This window comes from Trachypithecus francoisi, unplaced genomic scaffold (assembly GCF_009764315.1).
Source record: "Trachypithecus francoisi isolate TF-2019V2 unplaced genomic scaffold, Tfra_2.0 Lachesis_group8, whole genome shotgun sequence".
In the NCBI taxonomy this organism is placed as follows: domain Eukaryota; kingdom Metazoa; phylum Chordata; class Mammalia; order Primates; family Cercopithecidae; genus Trachypithecus; species Trachypithecus francoisi.
The window spans coordinates 97,710,222-97,725,630 of NW_022681473.1; the positions used below are offsets into that span (position 1 = coordinate 97,710,222).

General features: G+C 36.5%; 1 protein-coding gene across 7 annotated transcripts in view; it reads right to left on the minus strand.

Annotated features, from left to right (window-relative positions):
- ALKBH8 (alkB homolog 8, tRNA methyltransferase) overlaps nucleotides 1–15,409 on the minus strand; it is a 74,410-nt gene that overhangs the window by 21,568 nt on the left and 37,433 nt on the right. For all 7 annotated transcript variants that reach the window (XM_033204667.1, XM_033204662.1, XM_033204664.1 and 4 more), the window contains 3 exons: nucleotides 11,396–11,502; nucleotides 3,618–3,769; nucleotides 1,271–1,527 (listed from right to left, as the gene is read on the minus strand). In XM_033204667.1, coding sequence (XP_033060558.1) covers nucleotides 1,271–1,527; nucleotides 3,618–3,769; nucleotides 11,396–11,502 — 516 coding nt within the window. The remainder of the gene's footprint in view (nucleotides 1–1,270; nucleotides 1,528–3,617; nucleotides 3,770–11,395; nucleotides 11,503–15,409) is intronic.

A 15,409-nucleotide genomic window follows, 5' to 3' on the forward strand; every position in this document is an offset into this window, starting at 1 on the left:
ATTTTAAATATACAGGAGGATGTGCATAGGTTATTTGCAAATACCACATAATTTTGTATCAGAGACTTGAGCTTCTACAGATTTTGGTATCCACAGGGTCCTGGAAATAATCCCCCACAGATACCAAGAGACTAATATACTTTTTTCAATGTATCATTTGTACTTCCTTGGAAGAATCCTAGGTGACTGTAACTAGAGGCATTTGAGGTGTATGGCCCTACAAAGAAGAGCCACTGCTGCTCATGTAGGGGTGATAAAAATGTAACCTCTTAGAAGAATGGTATATCACTTTTCTCTTTTATGCTACATCTTTTATGATCATTAAATATGCATTTTATTTATTATTTGATTTGGCTTCAATTTTATATACCAAGGGACAATCGTAGTAACTTCTTTCATGTAGGTGCACAATATCTAGAATGGAGTAAAAATAAAGATGAGAAGTGAACTGACATACTCCAATAACCCAGGAATGTTGGCTGCTCTCTCTTCTTTTTTTTCTTACTCCCTTACTCTCATCCTAAATCCCCTAATCTAGAGAAAGGGAAGCTCCAGTCCTCACAGAGCAACGTTAAAATATGATTACTTACAACAATACACTAAAACAAGAACATCCTACTTCTTAGCACAGCAGGAAAAAAAATGGCTCATAGAAAAAAAAAAATGATAGCAACTGAAAACAGACATTCTGGAATCAGACAGTCTAGCACTTGTAACCTTGGTCAAGTTTTTCATCTATTTGAGCCTTAGTTTCCTCAACAGTAAGATACCAATAAATAGAAATGTTTTTCTACTATGAGTAAAGTTTGCAGTAGAAGACATGGGTTCAAGTTCCAGTTATGTCCCCTAATTATATGACATGAGGAAATTAATATGATCACTGTGAGCCCTAAGTTCTTCATTTGCAAAAGATGGATGAAAATACCAGCTTTATCTTCTTCATACTTAGGGGGATCCAAGTCAAAAGAAGATTTCTATAGAAATCCTTTCTAATCTATAAGAGTTTTACAGCTATAAGATAGTTTTACTGATAAAATAATAGTGGTAGAAAACAAAATCTAATGGGAGAAAAAAATTTATATAACGATGGTGTGCCCATAAATTCCTAGAGGAATAAGAAAGAATGGGGCAGTGTTCATTAATATTCAATCTATTGGTTATAATTTTCTGGCAATGACCTAAAAAAAATCAGCATTATATCATGAGGAAGAAAGATTATGATAACCACTGCAAATTAAGCAAAAAGAAAGTCAAAAGCAACATTACTTGCCATATATAACTCCTTATTGATGCCAAGATACTTTCCATTACCACATCCAATATCGGCCACTATTGAACCACTTGGCAAAGCCTTCAAAAACTCCACAATGTGTGGCCAAGGGGTATGTCTCGTGCTGCTGAAGTGTCCAGCAATCTCTTCATAAACTTGATGGACGTACTCTTGCTCCAGCCATGAGGCTTCTTTGTCACTCTCTGGAAATGAGGGAGGAGTCTCTTTCCTCTGGCTATCACAGACCAAAGGGTAACCTTAATGAAAAACAAAGCAATACACACCTTTCCTTTTTATCAGAATAACTCATACGGTATCAAGTTTTCGTAAATGAAAAAAAAATCAGTGCAAATTTGGTGGGTAGATAGACTCCGATTTATCCATTAAAAGGAAAAGTTCTTCCCTAGTAAGTCTAATATAAAAAGAATAGGGAAAATCCATTTACGACAACACATGACTACAATTCTGCATCTGCCTTAGTGATGATGCCTATTTAATCTCAAGATTGAATAAATTTATATATAGATTTAATTTCGAGATTAAAAGTCCTCTTATTCAGAAAAGCATCTTAATAAGTCTGGCCTAACTGGGAAAAATTTAGCTAAATTAACCTTGGTAGGTAAAGGAGATAGGAGTTATGGGCACCGTAGGGCTCTCAGAAGAACAAGACCTGGAGGCAAAGTGTCATTTGGTAATAATCATAAGCATTTACTGAACACCATTTGAAGTGGTTTCTAAGCATTGCCTCAATTCTCACAGTAATGCAGTGAGATAGGTACTATGACATCCACTTACAGATGACAAAACTGAAGCACAAAGAAGCTAACGGCAGCAAAAGCAAAAATTGACAAATGGGATCTAATTAAACTAAAGAGCTTCTGCACAGCAAAAGAAACTACCATCAGAGTGAACAGGCAACCTACAGAATGGGAGAAAATTTTTGCAATCTACTCATCTCACAAAGGGCTAATATCCAGAATCTACAAAGAACTCAAACAAATATACAAGAAAAAAACAAACAACCCCATCAAAAAGTGGGCAAAGGATATGAACAGACATTTCTCAAAAGAAGACATTCATACAGCCAACAGACACATGAAAAAATGCTCATCATCACTCGCCATCAGAGAAATGCAAATCAAAACCACAATGAGATACCATCTCACACCAGTTAGAATGGCAATCATTAAAAAGTCAGGAAACAACAGGTGCTGGAGAGGATGTGGAGAAATAGGAACACTTTTACACTGTTGGTGGGATTGTAAACTAGTTCAACCTTTATGGAAAACAGTATGGCAATTCCTCAAGGATCTAGAACTAGAAATACCATATGACCCAGCCATCCCAATACTGGGTATATACCCAAAGGATTATAAATCATGCTGCTATAAAGACACACGCACACGTATGTTTATTGCAGCACTGTTCACAATAGCAAAGACTTGGAACCAATCCAAATGTCCATCAATGATAGACTGGATTAAGAAAACGTGGCACTGGCCCGGCGCAGTAGCTCAAGCCTGTAATCCCAGCACTTTGGGAGGCCGAGACAGGCGGATCATGAGGTCAGGAGATTGAGACCATCTTGGCTAACACGGTGGAACCCCGTCTCTACTAAAAAATACAAAAAACTAGCCGGACGTGGTGGCGGGCACCTATAGCCCCAGCTACTCGGGAGGCTGAGGCGGGAGAATGGCGCGAACCTGGGAGGTGGAGTTTGCAATGAGCTGAGATACGGCCACTGCACTCCAGCCTGGGCAACAGAGCGAGACTCCATCTCAAAAAAAAAAAAAAGAAAAGAAAACGTGGCACATACACACCTTGGAATACTATGCAGCCATAAAAAAGGATGAGTTCATGTCCTTTGTAGCAACATGGATGAAGCTAGAAACCATCATTCTGAGCAAACTATCGCAAGGACAGAAAACCAGATACCACATGTTCTTACTCAAAGGTGGAAATTGAACAATGAGATCACCTGGACACCAGGTGAGAAACATCACACACCAGGGCCTGTTATGGGGTTGGGGGAGAGGGGAGGGATAGCATTAGGAGATACACCTAATGTAAATGACAAATTAATGGGTGCAGCACACCAACATGGCACATGTATACATATGTAACAAAACTGCATGTTGTGCACATGTACCCTAGAACTTAAAGCATAATAATAAATAAATAAATTTGATAAAGGAAAAAAAGTGCATGGAAGTGCAATACAAGGCGAAATACAGGAAATGCAATTAATGAGATTCAGAAAAAGCTCTCCTAGGTGTTGACAGGACCTTAAAGGACTTTTATATTAAATTGACTCCATTTTACAGAAGAGATAAGAATATATACTTACTACAGTTACAGGTTGTTTGCCTCACTTTCCTAAATGTAAATGATGTTCGTAGTCCCCTCTTGCTTAAAGTTAAGTCTCCAACATCACTGGTGATAATTCCACTTTTATGACTCTCAGATGCTTGAACAGTATCAAATTTTCTGCATGTGATTCTAAAAGCAATAGTCAAAAAAATTTACTTAACATTGTATTAAAAATATTTCAGGCCTTTAAAAATGTTAGTGAATAGAGAAAATCTAGAATAATTTATTACAAATATCTAATGGATTCTCTGAATTGTTAGACATTGCAGAAAAACAAAGAAATAAAAGTATTTAAGGAAATTATCTTCAAGACACTAATATTAAAAGAATGTACAACAAATTATTCCAGGGGGCAATAAAATAAACATTTAATTAACACCAATTCTAAAGAAAAAAAAGGACAGCTGATGCCAAGGGGAAACAAGTAGATGGTAAATTTAAATTCATTATCAGTAATATATTAAATGTAAAAGTAGTAAAAACTCCAATTAAAAACAAAGATTACTGGATTGGATTTTTTTTTTTTTTTTTTTTTTGAGACGGAGTCTCGCTCTGTCTCCCAGGCTGGGGTGCAGTGGCCGGATCTCAGCTCACTGCAAGCTCCGCCTCCCGGGTTTACGCCATTCTCCTGCCTCAGCCTCCCGAGTGGCTGGGACTACAGGCGCCCGCCATCTCGCCCGGCTAATTTTTTATATTTTTTTTAGTAGAGACGGGGTTTCACCGTGTTAGCCAGGATGGTCTCGATCTCCTGACCTCGTGATCCGCCCGTCTCGGCCTCCCAAAGTGCTGGGATTACAGGCTTGAGCCACCGCGCCCGGCCTGGACTGGATTTTTAAAAATTAAAAACGACTACACGGTAATTACAAGTCCATAGTTTGGGATTATTACAAATACAGCTTCTGTGAACACTCTTATACATATCATTTTTGGATATATAGTTTTATTACTCTTGGGAAAATACCTAGGAGTCAAATTGGTGGGTTTTAACAGGTAATAAGGAGTGAAATTGGTGGGTCATAAGGTAAGAAACTCCTGGTTCTCCAAGGTAGTTGTACAATGTTACACTGCAACCAGCAACATATGAGAGAGTTCCAGGCTGGTTAACATTTTCACCAACACTTGGTATTTTCTGAGTTTTAAATTTTAGTCATTTTAGTGAGTAGCATGTGGTATGAAATTGCAGTTTTATTATTTATCTAATGACTAATGATGTTATACATCTTTTCATGTGCTTATTAGACATGCATAGATCATTTTTTGATGAAGGATCTGTCCAACACTTTTGCCCAATTCCTTGTTAGATACACAATGATAAAGACATAGATGTAAGCATAAATACATAGCAGGTATTTTCTCCCCATGTGTGGCTGCCTTCTCATTTTCTCAATGGTGTCTTTAGATGAGCAGAAGTTTTTAATTTTGATGAGGTCTAATTTATTATTATTATTTTTTTTTTTTTTTTTTTGAGACGGAGTCTCGCTCTGTCGCCCAGGCTGGAGTGCAGTGGCGCGATCTCAGCTCACTGCAAGCTCCGCCTCCTGAGTTCATGCCATTCTCCCGCCTCAGCCTCCCGAGCAGCTGGGATTACAAGCGCCCACCACATACCCGGCTAATTTTTTGTCTTTTTAGTCGAGACGGGGTTTCACCGTATTAGCCAGGATGGTCTCGATCTCCTGTCCTCGTGATCCACCCGACTTGGCCTCCCAAAGTGCTGGGATTACAGGCGTGAGCCACCGCACCCGGCCTAATTTATTATTTCTTAATAGTAAGTGTGTTATGAAATCTCTCTTTAAAAAAACTTTGGCTACCTCAAGGTTACAAAAATAGCTTTTTATAAAGTTTCTTTTAGATCATTTTATAGTTTTTGCTTTTCCATTTAAATCTATGATCTACCTCAAATTAATATTTGTGAATGGTATGAGACAGATTCAGGTTCATTTTATTTCCACACGGATATTCAGTTGTTTCAGCACTATCTGATGAAAAATTTCCTTTCCACATTTAATTACATTGGTATCTTTGGCAAAAATCAACTAACCTCGTATGTGTGGAGTTATCTCTGGACTATATTCTGTCACCCTGATCTGTCTGTCTATCTGTACAACAATACTATTTTGACTATATAGCCATATAGTAAGTCTTTTTTTTTTTTTTTTTTTTTTTGAGACGGAGTCTAGCTCTGTCGCCCAGGCTGGAGTGCAGTGGCGCGATCTCGGCTCACTGCAAGCTCGGCCTCCCGGGTTTACGCCATTCTCCTGCCTCAGCCTCCCGAGTAGCTGGGACTACAGGCGCCTGCCATCTCGCCCAGCTAGTTTTTTGTATTTTTTAGTAGAGACGGGGTTTCACCGTATAGACCAGGATGGTCTCGATCTCCTGACCTCGTGATCCACCCGTCTCGGCCTCCCAAAGTGCTGGGATTACAGGCTTGAGCCACCGGGCCCGGCCTCCATATAGTAAGTCTTAAAAATCAAGAAGAATAAATCCCCTAACATTGTTTCAAGATTGTTTTGACAATCACATTTCCTTATAAATTTTAGAATCGGTTTGTCAATTTTGACAAAAAAAAAAAAAAGCCTTCTGGAGTTTTGATTGGAATTACACTGTCTCCATAGATTTGGGGGACAACTGATGTATTAACCATATTAAGTTTCCTAGGGATAGCAATAATTTTCCTAGAATTTTCAGTCTATGTGTGTTACATATCTTTTAAAAACTTATTTCTATGACTCAGATCTTCTTGATTTACTCTAGGCAAGGTTATCTCTCTATGGAAGTAGGCTTCATATTCACAGAGAATATGCTAATCCTGAAGGATCTCAGCAAACTATATAAAATTGCTAGTGTTTACTTAAGTTGTTGATACCTCTTTACTATAATAACAGCCAAGTGATCTAGAAAGAGAAATGTCGACCTAAAATGGATTTGATGCTAAAATGAAAAATATAATGTATTCCAATTCTCAACTTTCATTTTGTCATTGCTATATTTCACTCCATCTGTTGTAAGAAACAGAATTCTCAGGCTAATTGCTTTTTAAACAACACCCCAATAAATTAATTCTGAGTACTGGAAAGGAAATATTTATGAGTCTTGATGCTATGTTAAATAGCATTTTTATTTCATCTTCTAAAAATTTATTTCTAAATATTGACCTTGTATGCCACTAAATTCACTTATTAGTTCTGGAACTTGTTTTGTAGATTCTCTAGGATTTTCTACATCCACAAGAATGTAATCTACAAATAAAGAATTTTACTCCTTCCTTTCAAATATTTATGATTTTTCATTCTTTTCCTTGACTTCTCATACTGGCTAAGATATCCAATATAACATTAAATAGAAGAAGTATGAGCGGACATCCCTGACTTGTTCAGTATCTTTGGAAAAAACGTTCAATAGAATACCATTAAGTATGATGTCAGCTGTGGGTTTTTCATAAACACCCTTTATTGCACTGAAGAAGTTCCCTTCTTGTCCTAGTTTGCTGGGTTTTTATCATGAATGGGTACTCAATTTTGTCAAATATACTTTTTGCATCAATCAAGATGATTATGCCTTTTCTCCTTTATTCCTTTAATGTGATGAATTACATTGATTTTTGAAATGCTAAACCAACTGTGAAATACTGGTGTAAACTCCGCTAGGTTATATTTTCTTTTTATATATATATTGCAAGATTTGACTTTCTAATGTTCTGTTATGGATTTTCTCATCTCCGTTATGAGAGATGTGGGTTTGTAATTTTCTTTTAGTTAATGTCTTTCACATGTTTTGATGTCAAGGGTAATTAATGCCAGCCTCATAAAACAAGGTAGGAGAATGGCTCTTTTTAAAAAGCTTGTGCTAAAGGCAATTTTTTAGAGCAATAAAAAAGAAACCAATCATTGCCCAAATTTGTATTACTTTTGTTTTAATAGCTATAAATGATTAAAACTATGGTATTGAACAAAGTCAATAAATTTTAGAGGAATAAGTATCTTGAAGCTCTTGTTAGCAAACTAATTCCTCTTTTGAAGAGTAAGTCATTCTCTGTTATGGCTCTTTTAAATCAATTACTTCACTTGCCTAAAGTGTAACTCTAGGCAAAGGCCAAGGAGTTCCCAACTGCTTTTCCAACAATCTCAAATGTTTAAGAACAGGTAATGCATGTCTTAAAGTAATGATTTATGTAAACATTGCTAAACATCTTTTTCCCCCTGCACTCAAATTATAATCAAATTGGGACAATATTCACTAAGAATATAAAAAGAGTTTTATAGATTTAAAAATAGTTCAATATAATATTAGAGACATCTCAAGGCAGTAGGAAACAACACAGACTTTAAAAGTTAAGATAAGGAATACATTATTTCAAGTTTATGTAGTCAGGAAAGCTTGATAAATTATGAAGGAAGTAAAAGAGCTATATGTTAACAGATACAGGGCTGGCAAAGGTGTGAAGGTTAGAAGCCATAGTGTAAGTTCAGAGAAAAAGGAGCAAGCAAATTTAGCCATAATATCATTGGTAAGAGCACAGATTCTGAAACCAGACTGCCTGGCTTCTGATCTTGGCTCTGAGACTTACTGCTTTGTGACTTTGTTACTTAACTTAGTAACTTTGTGACAAGTTACTTAACTTGTTTATGCTCCAATTTCCTTCAAAAATAAGGACAAAGCCATGGAATAAACTTCCCACTATGATTGTGTAAATTATATGAGTTGATATATGTAAAGTTTTTAGAACAATTCCTGGCACAAGGAAAATGCTCCAGAAATAAGTTAAAAGGAGCATTCACATAACCTCATGAAATAATGCTTCCTGGGGCCAGTCAGATGGCATAAATAAATGAAACAGGTGAACCTGTTTAGAAATATATTGTTTATCATTAAATACATAGGATTCATCTTCATTTCAAAAAAGCAGTGTTCTGTGCCATTTTTCTTGAAACATACATTCTCATTCGGGCTAAATTCCATCTCCTTTTTTTTTTTTTTTTTTTTTTTTGAGACTGAGTCTCGCTCTGTCACCCAGGCTGGAGCGCAGTGATGCGATCTTGGCTGGCTCACTGCAACCTCTGCCTCCTGGCTTCAAGTGATTCTCCTGCCTCAGCCTCCCGAGTAGCTGGGACTACAGGCACACGCCACTATGCCTGGCTAATTTTTGTACTTTTAGTAGAGATGGGGTTTCACCATATTGGCCAGGCTGGTCTCAAACTCCTGACGTTGTGATCTGCCCACCTTGGCCTCCCAAAGTGCTAGGACTACAGGTGTGAGCCACCGCACCCAGCCAGCCCTGTCTTCTACTTTTAATACAGACATAAGTTCAAGAAATATTCAATTTTCACTGAATAAGATAAAAACAATAGTACAAGCACAGTGTTAAATGACAACTGATGCTCAGTCTTAGATCAAGGAGTAACAGAAAGGGGTAGCAACTGTAGGGAACTAGAGAAATAGGCCCCCACCTAAAGAATGCTAGTGATACATAGTTTCAGGTACTGCTGCCAAGCAATACTAAGGTTCAGTGTTGTCAGATCTTCTCAATTTTCAAGAGAGGCTGAAAATTCAAATTTTTCTGTGAAAACTCCTAATTTTTATATGTAGAAAACTGAAAAAAATAAACTGCCACCATGTGGACAACTATTGCATCAGCCAAACAGAAAATACCTGACTATTACGTGTACCCCTGTGTTGCCGGTCTTCCACCTTTGATTTAAGGTGTGACGGCTAGAATAGTAAATTTGAACTTGAACAAATTAAAGTTAGATTGAGGTATCTGGAATTAAAATTACAGCGCAGTGTTAACTTTTTTCAATCCATGTCCCTCTACAATGCTTTCTAGTGCTGTTGTTTTTCAGCATAGAAATCAAAAAGTTTTATCAAGTTTTATCAAGTCAATACACTTACCATGTTTTAAGTATATTAAATATGTTTTTCCAATCTATTCTCCTTTCCACCCAAAGATTCTGATAAACATGTCAATGATTGGTGTATCATTTATCTCTCTCTCTCTCTTTCTTGCCTCTGGTCTCTTTGCCTCCCTCCCTCACACTCTCCCCCATTTCCCCATTTCCCCATCTCTCTCTCTTCCTAACACACACACACACACACACACACACACACAGTGACGTTACAGGCAATGTGTATCAATGGCAGGCACAAAAATAATACTCAGGTTTTTTTTCCCTAAAAATACTGTAGAGAATTCTGATTCCAGAGCAAAGATTAAAAATAAATATTACCTATAATCTAACTTTCCAGAGACAACTCTATCAACATTTAATAGCACAACATGCTTTCAGTAAGACAATAATGTGATCAAATGTTGTTTTAGGAAAATTAACCTGTACCATTACCAGAATAGATTAAAATATTTTCACAATATATACATGAAAAGTAATTTCTAACTTTATATTTGCTGTTGTTATAATATTACTCTTAAGAAGTTTAAACATTAGTGATAGCAAAAATGCTTGAACCCAGAAAAGAAAATGTCATCATTCTCAGAATTCTAAGAAGACCTGAAATTAACGGATCACATCATCATTTTTTGTTTTCATTTTAAGTGCAAATATTTTAATGGCCATGAAAAAAAAATCACACAAATTTAAGCCCCAGTGCACAAAATCAGGTCATCATTTTTTAATGGCTCACATTTAGGACAGGTTATAAAATCATTTACATGTTCATTGCCTTGAATTTTCATAAAAATATGTCAGCTAAAAGCTCCAAAGCAGAACACAGTTAATAAGTACAGAACTCAGCAGTATTTTAAGGGACAAAATATGTAAATTTCAGCAGTGTAATGGCCTCTCCTCAAAAGGCTAAAGATGTATCCCTAACAGAAGCACATACTCATTTCTTTAGATTTTGATTAAATCAAACAAACGCAAATTGCAGGGCATTCTACAACACAATTGGCCTCCTTAAAAGAGTCAATGTCATTAAGAGCAAAGAAAAGTTGAGAAACTGTTTCAAATAAAAGACTAAACAGAATTAACAAGATTTAAACATAACGTGGGATCACAGACTGAATCCTGGATCAGAAAGAATGCTTAAAGCACTGTAACATAAAACTAGCAATATTTGAATATGGATTGTATAAGAGTATAATCAGAGTATTTTATCAATGCTGAATTTCCTGAATTTGAGCACTGCACTGTGGTTTTATAGAACAGAGGTTGGCCAACTTTTTCTGTAAAGGGCCAGAGAGTGAATATTTTAGGCACTGAGGGCCACATATAGTCTCTGTCAAACATTGTTCATTGTTTTTTTGTTTTACAGCCTTTAAAAATGTAAAAACCATTCAGAGCTCAAGAGCTGTACAAAAACAGCCTGAGAGCTGAATGTGGCCCACTAGCCATAGCTTGCCAATCCCTGACATACACAATGTCCTTGTTCTTAGGAAATACACAATGAAGCATGGAAGAGTAAGCCATGATGTCTATAACTTACTCTAAAATGATTCAGTAAAAATAATAATGATAACATATGTGAGAGAGAAATAAAAAATGTCCCAAATATTCAAAATTAGTAAATGCAGGTGAAAGGCGAAGGGAGTTCACTATACTATGCTTGCAAGTTTGCTATAAATTAAAATTTTTTTCCAAGTGGAAAGGTAATGTTTAACAAAAACAAAACTAGACAGATGCCCCTAGGAGTTCTGAACCCAGAAGTCTCAATCTGCAGGCACAGGACATGGTCCCTGTGGCTCAGACACAGAAGAATGAGAAGTCTCATAAAGTCAAAAGAATCCTGTCATACTTCAATACATACCCATGTGTCCAAAGGTATCTAGATTCTCCTGTCATCACCAGCAAACTCCGACGAGGCAACATAACTGGCACTGCAATACCATCTGGGTGCTTAAAATCCATGACAATCTTGAAGCAAAGATAAAAGCATAATGATCAATCCAAAATTTCATATACTCCAAGGATAAGAATGATTAATAGAGTTTGGCTATTTTTCTAGGCTAACAGAGATTAAAACAGAATAATGTTTGTAGAAAAGCATAGCACAGTGGTTCTCAAACTTTACTGTACATGAGAATCAACTGAATGACCCAAAAAAAAGGTATTTCATCCACAGAGATTCAGAATCAGCAGGTCTGGAGTAAGGCTCAGAAATCTACATATCTAATAATCACCCCAAGAAATTATGAGGCAGGTGGTCTCAGGATCACACCATGGAAAACAGCAGAGTAGAGGTCAAACACGGACTCTGGAGCTGAAACACTTGTATCCTGGTTCTTCCATTTATTAGTCACGTGACACAGGACAAGCCATTTAACCCCACTCTGCTTCTCAACTCTTACAGTATTTTACACAAATTATACAGACAATTATAAAGATAATCACAATGACTGGCACACTGTATAATAATACACAAAAAGTAGCTATTTTTTATTATTCATAGAATATTAATAATTAATAATCCAAGAAGAAATAACTATTAAATGCACACTCTCATATAATCCATTAGATTATATGAGATTTTGCGCCTTTAAAGTAATGTAACATACTGGGATTAGAGGTTGATTAATAAAGAGACAAAAAAAAAAACAGGAACATTTTCAGCAACTTTTCCTAAGTTATGCTCAAATATTATTCTGAATAGAAACCTACAAGGATAAAATATCCAAGAAAATGCTTGTGTCCTAGGAACACATCAAAAACCCAAGACTTCAGTCTAAAAATAGCAGCAGCTGACAAATATGAATTTAAAAGGCTTACTACAGGGCTGAAAACTATTCTTTTAAGTGAACAAATCAATCCATTTGAAAAATAGATATGACAACCAACTGTAAGTGGGATGAAAAGAATTTAACATAATACCTTCCTTAAAGGTAAACCTGCACAGTACCCAATACAAAGTAAGCATTCCATAAATGTTAGCTACTATTACTACTAATAGTAATATTGGATCAAATGAGATAATACACATGAAAATTCTCTGTAAACTATTAAAAAGTATACAGAGCTAAAGTAGTTTTCTTCCTTTCTAACCTATCCTTCCAATCTAAGTATGGAAAATAAAGTAAAGTGATGGAGTTTAATTTCCTAACAGTTATCTGTTCCAAATGTCTACATATAATTTCATATGGTCATGCCCTGAAAGCATTCAAAACACTGGAGATTAATTCTGAAGTTTTTAGACATGAAATGTATTGATACTTGCAACTTTCTCAAAATGTATACATAAAAGATAGACCAATAAACACACAGAAGGATGAGAAGATGGTTAGATTATTTGGTAAAGCAAGTATATTAAAATGTTAATTGTAGAATCTAGGTAGTAGACATATAAGTATTTACTGTACAATTCTTGAACTTTTCTGTATGAAAATATTCATAATTGGCTGGGAGTGGTGGCTCACACCTGTAATCCCAGCACTTTGAGAGGCCGAGGTGGGCAGATCACTTGAGGTCAGGAGTTTGAGACCAGCCTGGCCAACATGGAGAAATCCTGCCTCTACTAAAAATGCAAAAAATTAGCCAGGCATAGTGGTGGGCACCTGTAATCCTGCTACTTGGGAGGCTGAGGCAGAGGAATTGCTTGAACCTGGGAGGCGGAGGTTGCAGTGAGCTGAGTTCATGCCACTGTACTCCAGCCTGGGCAACAGAGTGAGACACTGCCTCACAAGAAAAAAAAAAAAAATTCATAATAAATTGTTGGGGGGAAATGGGAAAACCACAGTGGCCCCTTTTAAAATTTATAAAGGTTTCAATTTTCTTAATAGAAGCCAAGACCCACACCTAGGAAAGAATAATGAGCATATTTATTATTAGAGACAATTATCTGTGGCTTAAAGGAAATCCATGTCCAGGTATCCAGATGAAAACTGTCATGATGGGAAAATATTCTAGAAGACTAGACTCTAATTCATTAAACAAATATTTATTAATCATTGGGGGAGATATCAAAGGCCACAATAGTGAAGAGAGACAAGCTCTATGTCCACCTAGAAGTTACACTTTTTGGCCAATATTCAACATGTTTTACAAAGATACAATACATATGTATTTGTGAAATTCAAACTTACTCCCTCCTGTCAACAGAGTAATGATTTCCAAATAGGAAAATTTCAGCTTAAGTCATTAGAACTCACAAGAGATATAGGAACATGATATTAATTAATTTTGAAACACTTGTCCTGGCATATACAAGCCAAGTTTCAAGGAGGAAAAATATACAACCAAATAAGCTAAATGTTTTTCTTTTTCTGTATCAAAGTGACCATTCCTCATCTTTTTTTTTTCTCCAATAGGTTTTTGGGGAACAGGTGGTGTTTTGTTACATGGATCAGTACTTTAGTGGTGATTTCTGAGATTTTAGTGCACCTGTCACCCGAGCAGTGTACATTGTACACAATGTGTAGTCTTTTATCCCTCACGCCACCTCCGCCCCTTTCCCCCAAGTCCCCAAAGTCCAATGTATCATTTTTATGCCTTTGCATCCTCATAGCTTAGCTCCCACTTATGAGTGAGAACATGCAATATTTGGCTTTCCATTTCTGAGTTATTTCACTTAGAATAATGGTCTCCAATTCCATCCAGGTTGCTGTGAATGTCATTATTTTGTTTATTTTTATGGCCGAGTAATATTCCATCGTCTATATATACCACATTTTATTTATTCACTCGTTGACTGATGGGCATTTGGGCTGGTTCAATGTTTTTGCGATTGCAAATGGTGCTGCTATAAACATGTGTGTGCAATTATCTTTTTTGTATAATAACTTCCTTTCCTCTGGGTTAGATACCCGGGAGTGGGACTGCTGGATCAATTGGCAGATCTACTTTTAGTTCTTCAAAGAATCTCCACATTGTTTTTCATAGTGGTCGTACTAGTTTACATTCTGACCAACAGTGTAAAAGTGTTCCCTTTTTACCACATCCCTGCTAACATCCTTTTTTTTTTTTTCATTTTTTTTATTATGGCCATTCTCTCAGGAGTAAGGTGGCATTGCATTGAGGTTTTGATTTGCATTTCCCTGATAATTAGCGATGTTGAGCATTTTTTCACATGCTTGTTGGCCAGGTGTATATCTTCTTTTAAGATTTGTCTATTCGTGTCCTTAACCCATTTCTTGATGGGATTGTTTGTTTTTTTCTTGCTGATTGAAATTCTTAACTTTAACTTTGAACTTGTGTTAAATGAAGTCTGATGTAACAATGGAGCATGGGCTTGAGCAAGGAGATACATGCAATACGTTTGTCCACAGTTCCTTGAGGCCCATTTGGGTATACGTCCACAATGTCCCATGAACACATAAAGTGTGAGAGTTCACCGAGACTCAGAGTACACAGTGAGCACTTTATGTCTACCACTGAGTGAGTGGGTACACTGGCAGCCTAGCGGGTTCATCGGAACTTGATTCAAATGTAGAAAGAAGACAATGGTGTTCTAAGAAACACAAGCAATCAAGTGTTAAATTAAATTTAGCCTAAAGTTGCCTTCTTGTAAGTTCAGCCTAAATGTTTCTTCACACATACTTCATACATAGAACTGTAATCTAACTGGATGTCTAAACAGACTGCTACCTACTCTTTTACCAATCACTGAGTTTCACACAATAAAGGTGGCCATCTGTTCAAACCATGTCCAAATAAGGCAAACACCAAGCTGTAACTAACTAATCCAGGTGTTTCTGTATCTTACTTCCGTCTTCTGTATGTCACTTTACTTTTTCTGTCCGTAAATTCTCTCCAACCACTCAGCAGCACTGGAGTCTCTCTGAATCTATTCTGGTTCAGGGTGCTGCCTGATTTATGAATCATTCATTGT